General features: G+C 45.4%; 1 protein-coding gene across 1 annotated transcript; it reads right to left on the minus strand.

Moving 5' to 3' along the window:
- Positions 1 to 222: 222 nt before the first annotated feature.
- On the minus strand, positions 223 to 8,401 carry APOL5 (apolipoprotein L5). Its single transcript, XM_021687708.2, is given in 6 exon segments — positions 223 to 357; positions 3,161 to 3,301; positions 3,303 to 3,508; positions 3,511 to 3,726; positions 3,729 to 4,125; positions 8,342 to 8,401. Coding segments are annotated over 6 exon segments (1,155 nt in total).
- Between the last annotated feature and the right edge of the window lie 6,683 nt (positions 8,402 to 15,084).

Consider the following 15,084-nt stretch of genomic DNA (forward strand, 5'->3'; position numbering starts at 1 on the left):
ATATCCCCTCCAGATAGAGGCGGCTGTCGTGGGACCTCGCTGAGTCTCCCTCCGCTTGGATCCGAGGCGAGAAAGTGTGCATACAATTCTCATCCTGCTTTTCTCACCTAACTTGGTAGAAATGTTTTCCATGCTAATCCAATGACTGGCTCTCATGAACACCATTTGGATAGGTACCTAATGTTCTCTCAAGTGGATGAATAGTTGTCTTGGACCAGTCTCCTAGCACTGGGCCATGTTAATGGTGTCTAGTTTTTCACAACTATCAATTCTGCTGCATGAAAGGACAACTTTCAGTAACAGCCTTTCGCAAATCTCTAACTCGCCCTCGGAGGGCACTGGGGATGAAGGTCGAATCTGGGTGTGAGCAATAGATTGCAGGCCAAAGACACCCCAAATCCTGGCTAATGAGAGAAGGGGTAGGGGCAGGGTGGGAAGGGGGTGGGAGAGTTGCAGAGCACAGTTTTATTTTATTTTATTTTATTTTATTTTTAGGATTTCATTTTCAGTCATCTCTACACTCAAAGTGGGGCTTGAACCTACAACCCCGAGATCAAGAGTTGCATGCTGCACTGACTGAGCCAGCCAGGCACCCCAAGCACAGTTAATTATAAAATAAAGGGGTTTTTTAAAAGTTTTCATTCTAGGGGCACCTGGGTGGCTCAGTTAGGCGTCCCGACTCTTGGTTTCAGCTCAGGTCATGATCTCAGGGTCGTGAGATTCAGACCCATGTCGGGCTCCGTGCTCAGTGCAGAGTCTGCTTGAGATTCTTTTCCTCTCCCTTCCCCTCTGCCCCCTCCCCTGCTTGCTTGCATGCACTCTCTCTCTCTAAAATAAATATTTTTTTTAAAAAGTTTTAATTCTTTTTTTTTTAAAGATTTTATTTATTTGACAGAGAGAGAGAGTTAGCGAGAGCAGGAACACAAGCAGGGGAGTGGAGAGGGAGAAGCAGGCTTCCCACCGAGCGGGGAGCCCTATGCGGGGCTCAATCCCAGGACCCTGGGATCATGACCTGAGCTGAAGGAAGTCGCTTAACCAACTGAGCCACCCAGGCGCCCCCCAAAAGTTTTAATTCTAAATGTACTGTGTGGTTGTATACAATTTGGAAAAGAGGTGTTCTAAATGTGGCCCAACCTCAGCTTAAATTAGCACGAATATTTAGGTCTCCTTGGCCTCCAACTCCATATGTACGCACAGAAAATCCCGTCTCTCCACAAAGTTCCCTTCCAACCCCGGCATTTCTGGAGTCCCTAGGAATTAGCACGAGCCACTGCAGGCCTTCCTTCTGTCATCGTTAGATCGTTGCAAGCAGAAATATCCCTACCCTGAGTTTTCCTAGTTGAAGACTTGTATTTTGCCTCTGCTAAACCAAAGTTCCCTGGAGGCAGCTGGACCAGGTCGGGCAGAAAGGGAAAAGGAGTAGTTTACTCACTTCTGTGGCATAATCAGGATCTTCTAGAAGGTTCACCTGGACGTCTAGACATGCCAGGGCTGGGAGAGGTAGCGCTCTCACTTCCTACCCTCGGTCCTCGTGTGTCTCGTGCGCAAGCCGGGTCTGGTGCGCTGTCGGGCACAGGGGTGCTCAATGAGTATTTGTGCATCGACCAACTTAATGAACGGCCCCTCCGGCTGCAAACGCACACGGCCAGTGTGCACACGGGGCTTGGCAAGGTGCCTGGCAGACACAGCCCAGGAAGGCCCCGGCCTCTCTCCCCCCAGCCTGCCTACCACCCAGGAGTAAGTGCACCTGTTAGGGGCTCCCCTAGCACCCTGCTATCCTTGTGCCCTACCATTGACCTCTCTTCCTCGTTAGTGGCTTATCTAGGGTCTGTCCCCTTGCTGGGTCCCCAGGGCCATTGGAGCAGAGACTGTGTCCTTTCTCAAGATGACCTGGCCTAAGCTTGTACTCCATGACAGGCAGGGGCGGGGGGAGGAGGGCAAGACCTTTAGGATACGAATCCTAGTGTTTCATAGTTTACCCCCAAATCTGCCCCCGCTTATTAAGAAGCGAGAAAAAGTACCCAAAGAGTGAAAAGCATGTTGATACAGTAGAGTTAGAACACCTCATGCCTTAAAGCAGTGGTTCTCAACCTCAGCTGAACAATGGGATTATTGGAGAGCCTGTAAAACTCGCAGTCCAGGTCATACCCCCGATCAAGGAAATCCCAGTCCCTGGCGACACGCGGGACCCACCCACTCATCAGTAGTTGTGGAATTTTCCCAGGTGATTCCAACTTGCAGACAAGTTTGGAAACACTCCCTTAAGTCCTGGGCCCCTGTCACGGGCCTCAGTTAATTAAAATCTGTCAAACGAACAAATGAATGAATGAATGAATTTATGATTATGAGCCTTCACACCCTCAGCAAAGTCTGGTGTGTCCCTCTCTGGGACCCCAGGGAGCGGCCATGCTACCTGGTCACATTCTATACTCCCTGTAAAATTAAAGAGGAGTTCTGAAATTCTCCTTTATCTTCCCGGTAGTGGTTTTCAGTTTTTATAGCTAGATATTTAATGTCCCTAAATAAGAGAGTCTAGTGGCGCCTGGGTGGCTCAGTTGGTTGGGCGCCTGCCTTCGACTCAGGTCATGATCCCGGGACCCTGGGATGGAGCCCCGCGTCGGGCTCCCTGCTCAGCGGGGAGTCTGCTTCTCCCTCTCCCTCTGCTGCTCCCCTTGCTTGTGCTCGCTCACTCTGTCAAATAAATAAATAAACTCTTAAAAAAGTCTAGAAATACATTTTTCAAATAAAAATCCTTCTCCAACTCATTTGAAACGTCACCTGTATCCTGGAATGCCACCCTCATGTCATTCAAGACAAGTCGGTGGCCCACCTGCAGTGAGCCGGGCACTGCCGGATGCTGGGGGCACACCCCTGCCCTCCCAGGGGGTACCCCGTGCAAGAAGACAGACAGTGAGTACCTACGCAAAATTTGTAATTTCAGAAGTGTGTGGACAGCGCTTTGAGAGAAAAAGATGGGATTCTGCAAAGAAGAGGAGGAACCTCATTTGACAGAGGGGTGTGGGGAACATCCTCTCTGCAGAAAGGACAGTTATGATCCTGTATCTATTTATGCGTCTACCTCTTTAGCATTCCCCTCGTGGGATGCTTCAGGAAGACCGGGCCCACATCTGCCTTACGCACCTCTTGTACCCTTTCCTACCTCCTGATTTGGGGACAGGCTCTCCCGCCAGCCCTGCCCCCGGAGGGTCAGCCTGTAGCGCTGGGTGAGCTGGCTCAGCTCCTGCTCCAGCTGCAGGGTGACCGTCCGCAGTTCCTCGGTGGTCTCTGCCCTTGCTCCCTCCTTCCAGGTGCTTCCAGCTCTGCAGCAGGCTTTTCATGTCTTGCACAAGTAGGAAGCCAGCCCCAGCAGCACCCAGCGGCCGGACACCTTTGGTTATGGACAGAGCAGAGCCTTCAACAGCTGTCTGTAGCTGTCCCGCCCTCCAGGAGGGGACACGGTTTGTGGCCGTGAAATTATTGACCTTAGCCATGAAGCCAGAGTTGGCTGGGCCATCTGGCGGGCCCGAAGCTCCTCAACGTTCTTGATGACGCTGACACTTCTATCGACACGCGACAAAGCAGCATGGATTGCAGGCCACCTTATTTCTTCAAAAGCTTCATACACCATGGTTGTTTCCATAGGCACCAGTCTGCTGGCTCTGTCTCTGGCTGCCGAGTTGTTCCTACTTTCTAAGATACTCGTCAACATGTTGGTGGCAGCAGCTGAGCCCCCAGGCCCAGCCCAGCCTCTGAGAGCATCAGACTGCCCCCTACTGTCACGGGGGCCAGGGCCAAACCCAAGAGGCTCATGACTCCAGAGATGGTGCCTGAGGAGCTGGCCATCAGGCTGGTCTTGGTGAGCATCTTATGGGTCGCGTCAACTTGGTCTGCAATAGCGTGAAGTTCTCTGATACTCTTTTCCAGCTTATACTTCTGCAAGGGAAAACATAAGAGAAACATCTTTTCCTCCTCCGACAGGTTTCCTGGCATGGACGCTTCCTTTTGTCGGATCAGCTCTTCCATCAGGATATCGTACAGCGTGTTGGCCTCATTGCTGCGGACAGCCCAGGTCACGTGATTATTTTTCCAACTCTGGGACGGGCTCCCCAGGAGAGCTAAAAACTTCTAGGTCATCTGTGTTCTCTCACACATTCAGGGAGCGGGGCCCTGGGCACGACGGTACAATAGGGGAGCATCGTGACAAAGGGTTCCTCTCTAGAGGAATATATATATACATATATATATATAAACACACACACACATACGTGTATAATTCATACATCTAGAACAGCTTGTGAGCAATGCTATCCGGGGAAATGAGAGTCCTAACAACCCCTAGAGGAGATGGCTTGATTTTCTTTTTTCCTGTTAAAAGGGGATCTACCTGGAAATTGTAGTTGCTTCTGGGGTAAAGAGCCGGAGAGCTGGGAAATGATTTGAGGGAGATTTTACTTTTTACTCTTTGCTCTTCTACTCCTTTGAAGTTTTGTATCATATGCATGTTTTAGAATTAATTCAGAAAATGAAAAAAATAACCTACACTTCCCAAGAAAAAGGAGGGAGAACCTCCAAGGAGACCCCAAATATGACCTCTTCCATAGAGGAGGGCTCATTGTTTGCCATTTGGTTTGACGGTGTTGTGTTATTTTGGCAACCGAAAGTAGATTTCTAACAAGAGGGTGATTGATGGTGCTTAGACACAGAAACTTCTATCTGTTTGCTTGTGAACAGGCAAGTAGGAGAAGCACATCGTCTTAAAAAGAAGTGATAAGGAAGGAAAAAAATGTACAACTCAGAAAATTCTCTCCATTAACTCAAATTTCCCCTATATATATATATATTTTTTAAATTTTATTTATTTATTTGACAGAGAGACACAGCGAGAGAGGAAACACAAGCAGGGGGAGTGGGAGAGGGAGAAGCAGGCTTCCCACAGAGCGGGGAGCCTGACGTGGGGCTTGATCCCAGGACCCCGGGATCATGACCTGAGCCGAAGGCAGACGCTTAACGACTGAGCCACCCAGGCGCCCCTCCCCTATATTTTGGAGAAAAGACAACCATTATTCCGTTTTCCTGTGGAATCGATTTGGAACGCCACAGTTCTTGTAGCTCTATGTTTGAGAATCACCGTTGTGAGGAAATTTGTCTTACAGGATTGGAGGCTTCCCAAGTGGACACCATTGGACTGTGCAGGATGCCGGAACCGGCTGCCTATAGCACGTCTCAAAAATCTGACTTGTCTGACCCTTAGGTTTGTTTCTAGCTTCGTCCTACTTGAGCACCCACAACAGACTGGGCATGGGTTTAATCCTGGAGAGGAGGTCTTTGGAAAAGAAGGCAGGGCTCATGGGAAAACCACACTGAGACCAAGCAACCCCAAGGCCTCCAAAAAGGAATTGTTGACAATCACTTTAGAGCCCTGGGTAAGGCCATCAGCAGCCTCAGGTAGACCAGCCAACTGACCCCTGCCCAGGGAAGCAACAGGAACCTCCCACCATCCTGCCCCAGCACCATGTCACTCTTTAACAAAGGCATACTCAGAGTTTTCTTTGGGACGTCTCTGTACACCTAGGAGTTGAGCCCCCCTCCAACTGAAGTCTTAGAGCTTCAGGGTGTCAAGGTGGAAGGCTCCCCCAGATCGTCTGGACATAGATGTCAAAGAGGCGTCCACATCCCTGCCACAGCTGTTAGGGTGTCCAGACCACTGTCACAGAAGTATTTCAATACACAGGTAGGCTCTGAGAAGGAGTGCTGCATTGGCCCTGTTGCTCTCTGCAGGCCCAGCACAGAAGGAAAGTGGCCATCTGCCACATTCGCTCCATCACTGAGTCCAAGCACCGCACCCCCCCATCACTGAGGACAATGCTGGCCCTGAGGGCAAGGTGACTCTCCCTAGATGACAATCCAGTTTGTGATGGAATTTGGCTAAGACTCCAGCTTTCCAGAAGCCTCTAGTTGGCCTCACCTGCTGGTCAAGGCTGCTAGTCCCTTCAGAAAGGGAAAATCATCTCTCTGCCTTCACCAAAGGAGGGGGGATAAGCCCGTGCACAGGCACAGTGGACGTGACCTAATGAACCTGAGTCCAAGTTGGGCTCATCAGCCAGCAGCAAATGTGAAGGGCTTTGTTCTGATCTGCACTGGGATTAATGGGCGCCGTGAGGAGGAGTCTGAAAAGTGGAAGAGGGACGGATTGGGGAGGGAGGCTGGGCCCACGACAGAAGTACATGGAATGGACGTTCTCGTCCTAAAAGGGCAGGCAGCTCTGGTTTGCATGTCTCAGGAAGATTTTATAACTTAAGAGCTTGGGGTAAGCCCTGGAGCTCATTTTATAGAATTTATGGACCCTTGGGCAAGAGTTAGGGCAGCTTCTGGTAGGCTAGTTGCGGATTCCATTATCAACGAGTATAATGCTGCAGCCAAGCTCTCCCGGAGAGCCTGAATGCCCAGGCAAAGGCTGTGAAAGAGGAGTCCCAGGAGTTTGGGTCTCAAGGCCTAGACGTTCTGGTGACATAAGCAAGGATGGGGAAAAGGAAGCAAATTCTGCTTCTAGGAATGCATCAGCCAATAGGCAGAGGGTCTCGGCACCTACTAATGTGCTTACCAAAGGTTTTTAATTTGCTTTCCTAAGAAAATGTTTTTTGAGGAGGTGCAAATCCTTTTTTCCCCCTCTTTTTGCACATTTCCAGTTGGAAAGGGAGGTACATGAGATAGCATGATCAACTCTTCAGCCAGCTTGGTCAGAACACATGTGTACATTTCCTACCATGAAGCTGGCGACCGCCTAGTGACACAATCTGAGGCCATCAGATTTCCCTCCCAAACTCAAATATCCTGGGAGTCAGGTCTGTGCCAGACGCTGTTCTAGAGGCTGGGATTAGGGCACTGAGCACATCAGCCCAAACCCCTGCCCTCACAGAATGCACATCCTGGTCATTTCCCCCCCAAAACATCACTGTTCTAGGATTACCTGTCCAGACAACTTCTCTCCACCATCATCTCCCAAGCCTCTGGATGAAAGAGTATGTAGTGCATTTCTTCTCTAGTCATCTTGTCCAGAAAATGTTTAATGATGCTCCAGCAAAACAGACTATCCAGTTATAACATTGTAGATAAGAAAAGCAAGGTTAGAATATCAAAAATCTTAATGTCTTGAAAATTTCACATCATTTTGGCCTAATGATTTTAACCAAACAATTAAACTCTGATGAGATCCAGTGCTAACCAGGACGTGGTGAAACTGTGATCTCTTAGGTTTCTGGTGGCAAAGCAGATTGGTGAAGGACTTTTGAAATGGTGATATTACATGTTAAATCACCAAGTCTGCCAATAACCCAACAACAGGCACAAAGATGATCAAGGCCATGTTACTGATACCACTGTAAATTTGAAAGTGAGTGATCATTCTGTCCAACCCTCTACAATCCTGGCAGGACTGTCCCATCTCTGCTTAAGCCTCCATAGCCATGAGTTCATTGGCTGGTTAGGTGTTTTAACCAGGTAGGTGAAGGGTAGCAGAAAATCTGACTCCAAAAGACGCTGCTTTGGGATATGGATTATTTTGAGCTGAAGGCACTTGAAATACAGCAGATACAGGGAGAGGCTTTCTCTGAACTTCCCTCATCTGCCTAAAGACAGATCCTCCAAAAGGAGTTCATTTGTCATAGACTCCCCTCTGGGAGTGTCAGCAGCCTCTTCTCCCAGGACAGAAGGCTGGAAGTCGACACCACACCCAGACACACTCTGTCCCAAACTATAAACCTCCTGCCTGTTCTTCTAAGGGCCAATTTGTCTTTCCCAGAAAGCATTTACTCCTCCCCCACCCCAAGAGGTCTACCTCCCCTCCTTACCCTTTTCCTATTAAATTGGTATTTAAGACTGAATTCTAAGCCACCTTGGGGAATTACTCATTTGTCCCCTGGGTCACCCTCACATGTACACAAGGTATACATGTTAATAAACTTCTGTTCGTTTTTCTCTTGTTAATCTGTCTTTTATTACAGGGTCTTGGTCTAAGAACTCAGAAGGGTAGAGGGAAAATGTTTTTCCTCCCTACACAGGCAGGGAGGAAAGTCTTTACCCCTGTTTAAAGACTCTAAGGTTGCATCTTTTCTTCTTGCTCAAAAATCACTTTAAATATATTTCCAGTGTAATTTGACAAAGATCGCCACCACTACTACCACAACATAACTATCAATTTTGTTCATTTACTTCCAGTTATTTTCAATGCATTTTCTTTTTCACGGGGTTTTTATAACATACCATCAGTATATGTGTTATTGGTAAACTCATATTAGGGGATGAGCTTTTTCCATATTGCTACTCCCTGCTATTTTATGCGTACCTTCATGTTTATAGAAATGTTATTGTGGCACACTGGGGGCTTCATGTTTTTGTCACCCATATGCGTCCTTCTGTGTATAATGGCACCAACCCTGTCCTGTTGGCTGCAGCGGCTCTGGCCAGTGACTGGGCCAGGGATGGGCTCTGGTGTCCCCCTCTGCTTTCTGGCTTCCTACAGTGCTGGGTGCAGGAGCTCCCATGCAGGGCCCAGGAGCTTTTTGTGTTTCTAGTTAAACTTTACAAAGGAAGTTTTCTGCTGTTGTAGTATATGTAAATATGGGTCATTGAGGAGGGCTCAGGATAGATTCTTGATTAAATCCAAGGACCTGCTACATTCCTGCCTAGCAGCACCGTACGGCTCCCCAGCGCCTCTGGCTTTCATTTTTCTTTGAAAAAATGAAAGATTTGTTGCTTCTTTACATTTCATACTAATGTTTTTCCCTAGGAGCCTCAAATTGTTTTGATGCTATTAGGAATAGTATCTTTCAGTGTTGTGTTTTCTGACTTGCTTTGTTACTCTATAGAAAAGTTACTCATTTTTAACACTCCTCTGTGCTTCACTGCATTTTTGCTAATTATAATAGTTATTGAATGAATGCTTCAAGAATACATAATGTTGGGTGGCTTTCTTATTTTTTCAATACTTATTTTTCTTATTTTGGTTCCATGCCTTGTTGGATTAGCTTGAATTCTTAAATTATTTAATTTTATGAAACTGGCTCTAGTATTTCACTGTTGGCAGCTGGTTTACCAAAACTACTCTTCATCATGATAAAGTTTATGTTTTACTCCTAGATTTAAGTATTTTTATTAGGATTATTTTCAGGCTATAAGGAGATGATCATAATTTTCCTTTCTTATTTATCCCATGAATATAGTGTATTGTGTGCATAAATTTCCATATATCAAATTGTCCTTATATTCTGTGAAAACCCCAACTTGGTTGTTGCATCAGTATGCTATAGATTTTTTATATAATAATATAAAATATATTATATATATTATATATATATAAAATAAATATATATAATATAAACATATATTTATATTCCCTACTGTATTCAATATGTTCACTTAGGGTCATAAATATGGAGGTATAGTTTTCTTTCTGTGTAATTAAGCCTTGTTATTAGTGTTATGTTCATTCGCTTCATAGACTATGCTCAATACATACTGAGTTTTTTGTTTCTGGGGCAATTTATATGATGTGAGAATTGCTTGTTTTCTGGAAGGCTAAAAGAACTTGCAGGTTTTCTTATGTTTGTCACATCTTCATGGAATGCTTTTGATTTTTAAAGGTTTTTAGTGTGATTAATAAATGTTTCTCCTCCCTGCGCCTGAACCCTGGCCCTAGCCCTCACCCATACCTCTTCTTTTTTTGAAGATGTAAGGGGTAATAACAAAATCCTTGATATTTCAACTTTGGTTCTCATGTCCTGTAAACAGATATTTCTCATGTTCTTTGAAAAGGTGTTCCACAGAGGAAGAAAAACAATGGCCAATAAATATATGAAAAGATGCTTAACCACATTAGCAGCCCCCCCAAAATTCATATTTAGACCACATCAAGATACCATCTCATTGACCACTTTGACAAAAGTTAAAAGAATGAAAGCATCCCTGGGGCACCTGGGTGGTGCAGTTGGTTAAGCATTTGACTCTTGGTTTTGGCTCAGGTTGTGATTGCAGGATCATGAGATCAAGCCCTGAGTAGGGCTCCAAGCTCAGCACAGAGTCTGCTTGAGTTTCTCTCTCTCCCTCTCTCTGTCCCTCCCCCGCCCCACTCTCTCTCTCTAATATAAATTAATCTTATATTTTTAAATAAGTTAATCTTAAAATAAAAAAGAATAAAAGCATCCTGGGCTGCTGAGAGAGAGGGGAATGTGTCTTCTGAGGCACTTGGCTGGAACAGAAAGTGATAGATAGCACTTTCGGAACAATGATTTGGAGTATCTCAACACATAAATGTGCATATGCTGAAGCTCACATCCCCCGTCAGGAAAATCATCCCACGTAACACACAACGGCTTGTACATAGAGAAGCGTGTGTAAGACCTTCACCAGTTCCTTGAAGTGGTCAAGAGAAATAAAAACAATCTGAAATATCCATGTAGGGGGACCATTTACATTAAAACACACCAATATAAAAGAAAGGCTTACGGACACAAAACAGAATGAACCCAATCTATATGAACCGACCTGGAAAGAGACCCAGGATTTGTTAAGTAAAAAAAAAAAAAAAAGGGGAAAAACATGATCTCCATTTTTAAAAAGATTATATATGTGGTCTAGGACTAGGGGAAAATTCTGGGTGGAGGGACACCCCAGGCTTAGCCTGGGGGAGAGAGGCTGAGGTTGGGGGAGGGAAGACCCATACCTGTACTTTCGCTCATCTGTCTTACTGAACTTTGTTACAGAAACCATGTGCTCCTTTCACAATAAAAACCAGTAAAATGGGGCACCTGGGTGGCTCAGTTGGTTAAGTGTCTGCCTTCAGCTTAGGTCATGATCCCAGAGTTTTGGGATCGAGCCCCGCGTCGGGCTCCCTGCTCAGTGGGGAGCCTGTTTCTCCCTCTCTCTCTCTGCCCTTCCCCGCTGCTTGTGCTCACTCGCTCTCTCTCTTTCAAATAAATAAATAAAATCTTAAAAAAACCCCAGTAAAATAAAAACACCTTAATAACGAAGCATACTTATTCCTCACTCCCCGGTCATAACAGACTCTCCAGCTTGTATGGTAAGGCATTTAGTACAGGGAACACTGCTGAGCACGTAGTGAGATAAGCAAAAGTTGGATGAATTAATGTCATTAAATATTAATATTGTCATCTTTTTAAAAAGCCACACGTGGCAAGTTTTCCTAACCTGTTATTTTGACCTTTTGTGTCATTTTTATTGCAGGATATCTCCTGTATGCAAGAAATGATTCAAATCCGATCTGTACCCAGTTTGATACTCTTTACTTATTAATGCTATAAATATGAATCGTTATTATTTATTGCCATAATTGTTCCACTTTGATCTGAATCATATTGTTTTAGGTGTTCTGCTTTTTGTTTCTTTGCTCTCTTTATATCCCACACAGACACAATGAAGAGGTCTCAGCTGACGTGGTGAGTGCTTTTGAGTGGCTGCCCCTAACAGCTCCTTGAAGGTAGAATGTCTTTGCTTTCCTGTCTACACTATAGCTGGTGAACGACCCATAATGAGGGCACATTTAGAATAAGTGCTCATCATTCACGAAACTGAGTTTTTTCTATTTAAAATTGTGGTTGAGAGATGCCTAGGTGGCTCAGTCAGTTAAGTGTCTGCCTTGGGCTCAGGTCATAATCCCGGGGTCCTGGGATCGAGCCCCACATTGGGCTCCCTGCTCAGTGGGGAGCCTGCTTCTCCCTCTCCCTCTGCTCTCCCCACTGCTTGTGCTCTCTCTCTCTCTCTCAATTAAATAAATAAAATCTTTTTTAAAAATTAAAATAAAATAAAACTGTGGCTGACTGTCTTCCCAGTCCTGGCCTAAAATAGATCTTGGGGAGATGACTCTACCTCATTTTGTGGGGGAAAGTAAGAGAGAGTGAACAGGACCAAGGCTTGGCAGTGCTGGATCTCCTTGAGATGGGCCCGTATCCCTCCAGTTTTAGTAAGCACCTCTGAGACTTTGTGATTTATACATAGGATTAGAGGTAAGTTTCATGAATCATCATATACCATATTCCATAACATATCTGTAGATAAAACTGTACTTTCTGGCAGGAGAGCTCAGAATGTCATACTACCTGGGAGGGAGTAGTCACCCTTCTCCCAAAGAGGGCCTCATACTCCTCTGATTGGCTTAGATTCCCTGTCGCTGAGGGGCCATGGCTGTGGCTACCTTCCGTTAAAGGACCGCACACAAATGCATGAGCCCTCTCTCTCTCGGCTTCCTGTCTCTACCCCCGAGGAGTGATGAACTGGCCTGTCCATCTTGCTCCCTCATCTCCCCTTGGTTGGGCACTCCCAGTGCATCAGCCAGAGGCCAGAGTACTCCTGAGATCTAGGTTTGAGTTTAGGGAGAGAAAAGCTCTCTTGGATTAAACCACATAATGAAATCCACTTTGCCAGGGAACCCTGCTCTGGAGATTCAAGCCCAAGCCAGGAGATGCCATGGCCTCTTGCGCTAATATCTCCTTCAAGGACCACTGAGTGAGGGGGTGTGGCTGGACTGAGGCCAAGTGCAGGCATGTCTGGGTTCCTGAACACACAAGTGAAAGCTGACCTCCAAACTCACCACACAAACCTACCAGTTGAGGGTTGCAAGGATTGGTGGGGCTCATGCAGATGTTATATCTCAATCTGAATATATATACTGATTTGGGGTTCATAAAATATAGTCCCTGTAGCTAAGGGGCCCTGGATGAGATGTCTCAAATTGTGAGAGGGGTGTGAGCTGGGTCTTGTGGGAAATGAGGGTAGGAATGAGGCCTTAGACCCTCGCCTTCACTTTAGGAACTAGGATCACCCATATTTAGGGCCCCAAGTCACTTGCCAGTCTCCAGCATCTCCCATTGTAGATCGAGACTGCACTGTGGTCAGAAGAATCTACTGAGGGAAGGGGAATGTTACCTAGGTAGATTCCAGGTGATGCTGTAGTCAAGGTGCTCTGACAGCGCCTTGACGCTTCTCTCTCTACATGTGAGAATGGGTCCTGAACCAGAAGGGACACAGCTTCACATCATAAAGAAAACAGACCCCACAGTCATTCAGAGAGGTGGTGGCTTCACACAGAGCTGACACCTAGGGAGTCAGACCTAAGAATTTGTAAACATATGGAATCCATGGAAGACGGTGAGTCTGGGGCGGGGTGCGGGCAGAGAGCCAAGAATGAAACCCTGGGAAGTGCCAACATTAAAAGAGGGATTTGGGGAATAAAAGGGACCTCCTAAAGACTCAGAGGAAGTTGCCTGAGAGCTGGAAGTAGAGGGAGGGACCCAGAAGTCTCTTTTTTGTCTCCATTATTCTGTGATGATGCTGGACTTCTGGAGAAATGGATGCTGGATGAATGGATCAAGTTGTCAGCTTCTCTTGGCAATTATTCAAAAGCAACAAGGAAAGATGCAAACATCATCTATTAGAAACTGAAAAATAGGTAACATTTTTCCTATTTTTCTAAAGGATGCCAGAAGCCAGAAAAATAAGTAAGACTTTGGCAGGAAAAGGAGAGACAATGCCAATAATCACAAAAAAAAAAAAAAAAAAAAAAACCTTTGGAAGGAAAAGGGGAAAAAATGCCAAAAAAAAAAAAAAAAAAAAAAAAAAAAAGTCCCTCTTCAAGGTGAAGGGCATTCCCAAAGTGCAGAAGTAAAATCCCTCTTTAAAATAGTGAGAATAAAGTGTACAGGTTAGCATTACATCTGGATTGGTTCCAAGAATCAAGGGACTAAATGAAGAAACACAGTGAGATGAGCCACATCTGTAGGAAGCAATTTGTCCTTGAAACAGAGAAGATAATCTGCATTGTGAACAGTTTGAAAACTGCCTGATTCCACTGCCTGAGGGAAACAGAAACAGAAACTCATGTAGAACACCCACATCAGAAAGAAGTTCTGCTGGCATAGAACACAGTCCTGGCTTCTTCCTTGTTTGAGTCTCCCATAAATAGCTGTTCCATGAAAACAAGCAACCAAAACAAGGTCTACATAAAAAAATATTAACTCAACAACAAAAAAACAACCCAATTGAAGAACGGGCAAAGGACTTGAGTAGACGTCTCTCCAAAGAAGACAAACAAGCGGCCAATAAGCCCATGAAAAGATGCTCAACATCACTTATCATCAGGGAAACGCAAATCAAAATCACAATGAGATACCATCTCATACCTGTTAAGAAAGAGATCATTAGGGCGCCTGGGTGGCTCAGTCATTGAACATCTGCCTTCGGCTCAGGTCATGATCCCAGAGTCCTGGGATCGAGCCCCTCATCAGGCTCCCAGCTCCGCGGGATGCCTGCTTCTCCCTCTCCCACTCCCCCTGCTTGTGTTCCCTCTCTCGCTGTATCTATCTCTGTCAAATGAATAAATAAAATCTTAAAAAAAAAAAAGAGAGAGATTATTAAACAAAAACAGAAAATAACAAGTGTTGGCAAGATTGTGGAGAAATCAGAACACTTGCGCTTTGCTAGTGAGAATGTAAAATGGCACAGCCAACAGCATGTCAGATCCCCCCAAAATTTAAAAATAGAATTACCCTATGGAATTACGGGCAATTCCACTTCTGGGTATATATGCAAAAGAACTGAAAGCAGGGACTCCAGCAGATATTTGTCTTCCCATGTTCATAGCAGCATCAGTCACAATAGCCAAAAGGGTAGAAATAACCCAAATGTCCATCAATGGATGAATGGATAAACAAAACATGTGGGATATGGAATAGATATACAAAATATATACAATGAAATATTATTCAGCCTTCAGAAGGAGTGAAGTTCTAACACGTGCTACAACATGGATGAATCTTGAGGACATTAGGTTCAGTGAAAAAAGCCAGACACAAAAGCAAATATTATACGATTCGTTTGCATGCGGTTGCTAAAGGAGTCAAGTTCATAAAGATGGGAGGTAGAAGAGTGGTCACCGGGAGCAGAGGGGTGGACGAACTCCCGGGGAGTCAGTGCGTAATGAGCATAGTTTCTGTTTGGGAAGATGAGAAAGTTCTGGAGATGGCAGCCAAACAATGTGAATGTACTTAATACTGCTGAATTGTACATCTAAAAAAG

Source organism: Neomonachus schauinslandi, chromosome 5 (assembly GCF_002201575.2).
Source record: "Neomonachus schauinslandi chromosome 5, ASM220157v2, whole genome shotgun sequence".
In the NCBI taxonomy this organism is placed as follows: domain Eukaryota; kingdom Metazoa; phylum Chordata; class Mammalia; order Carnivora; family Phocidae; genus Neomonachus; species Neomonachus schauinslandi.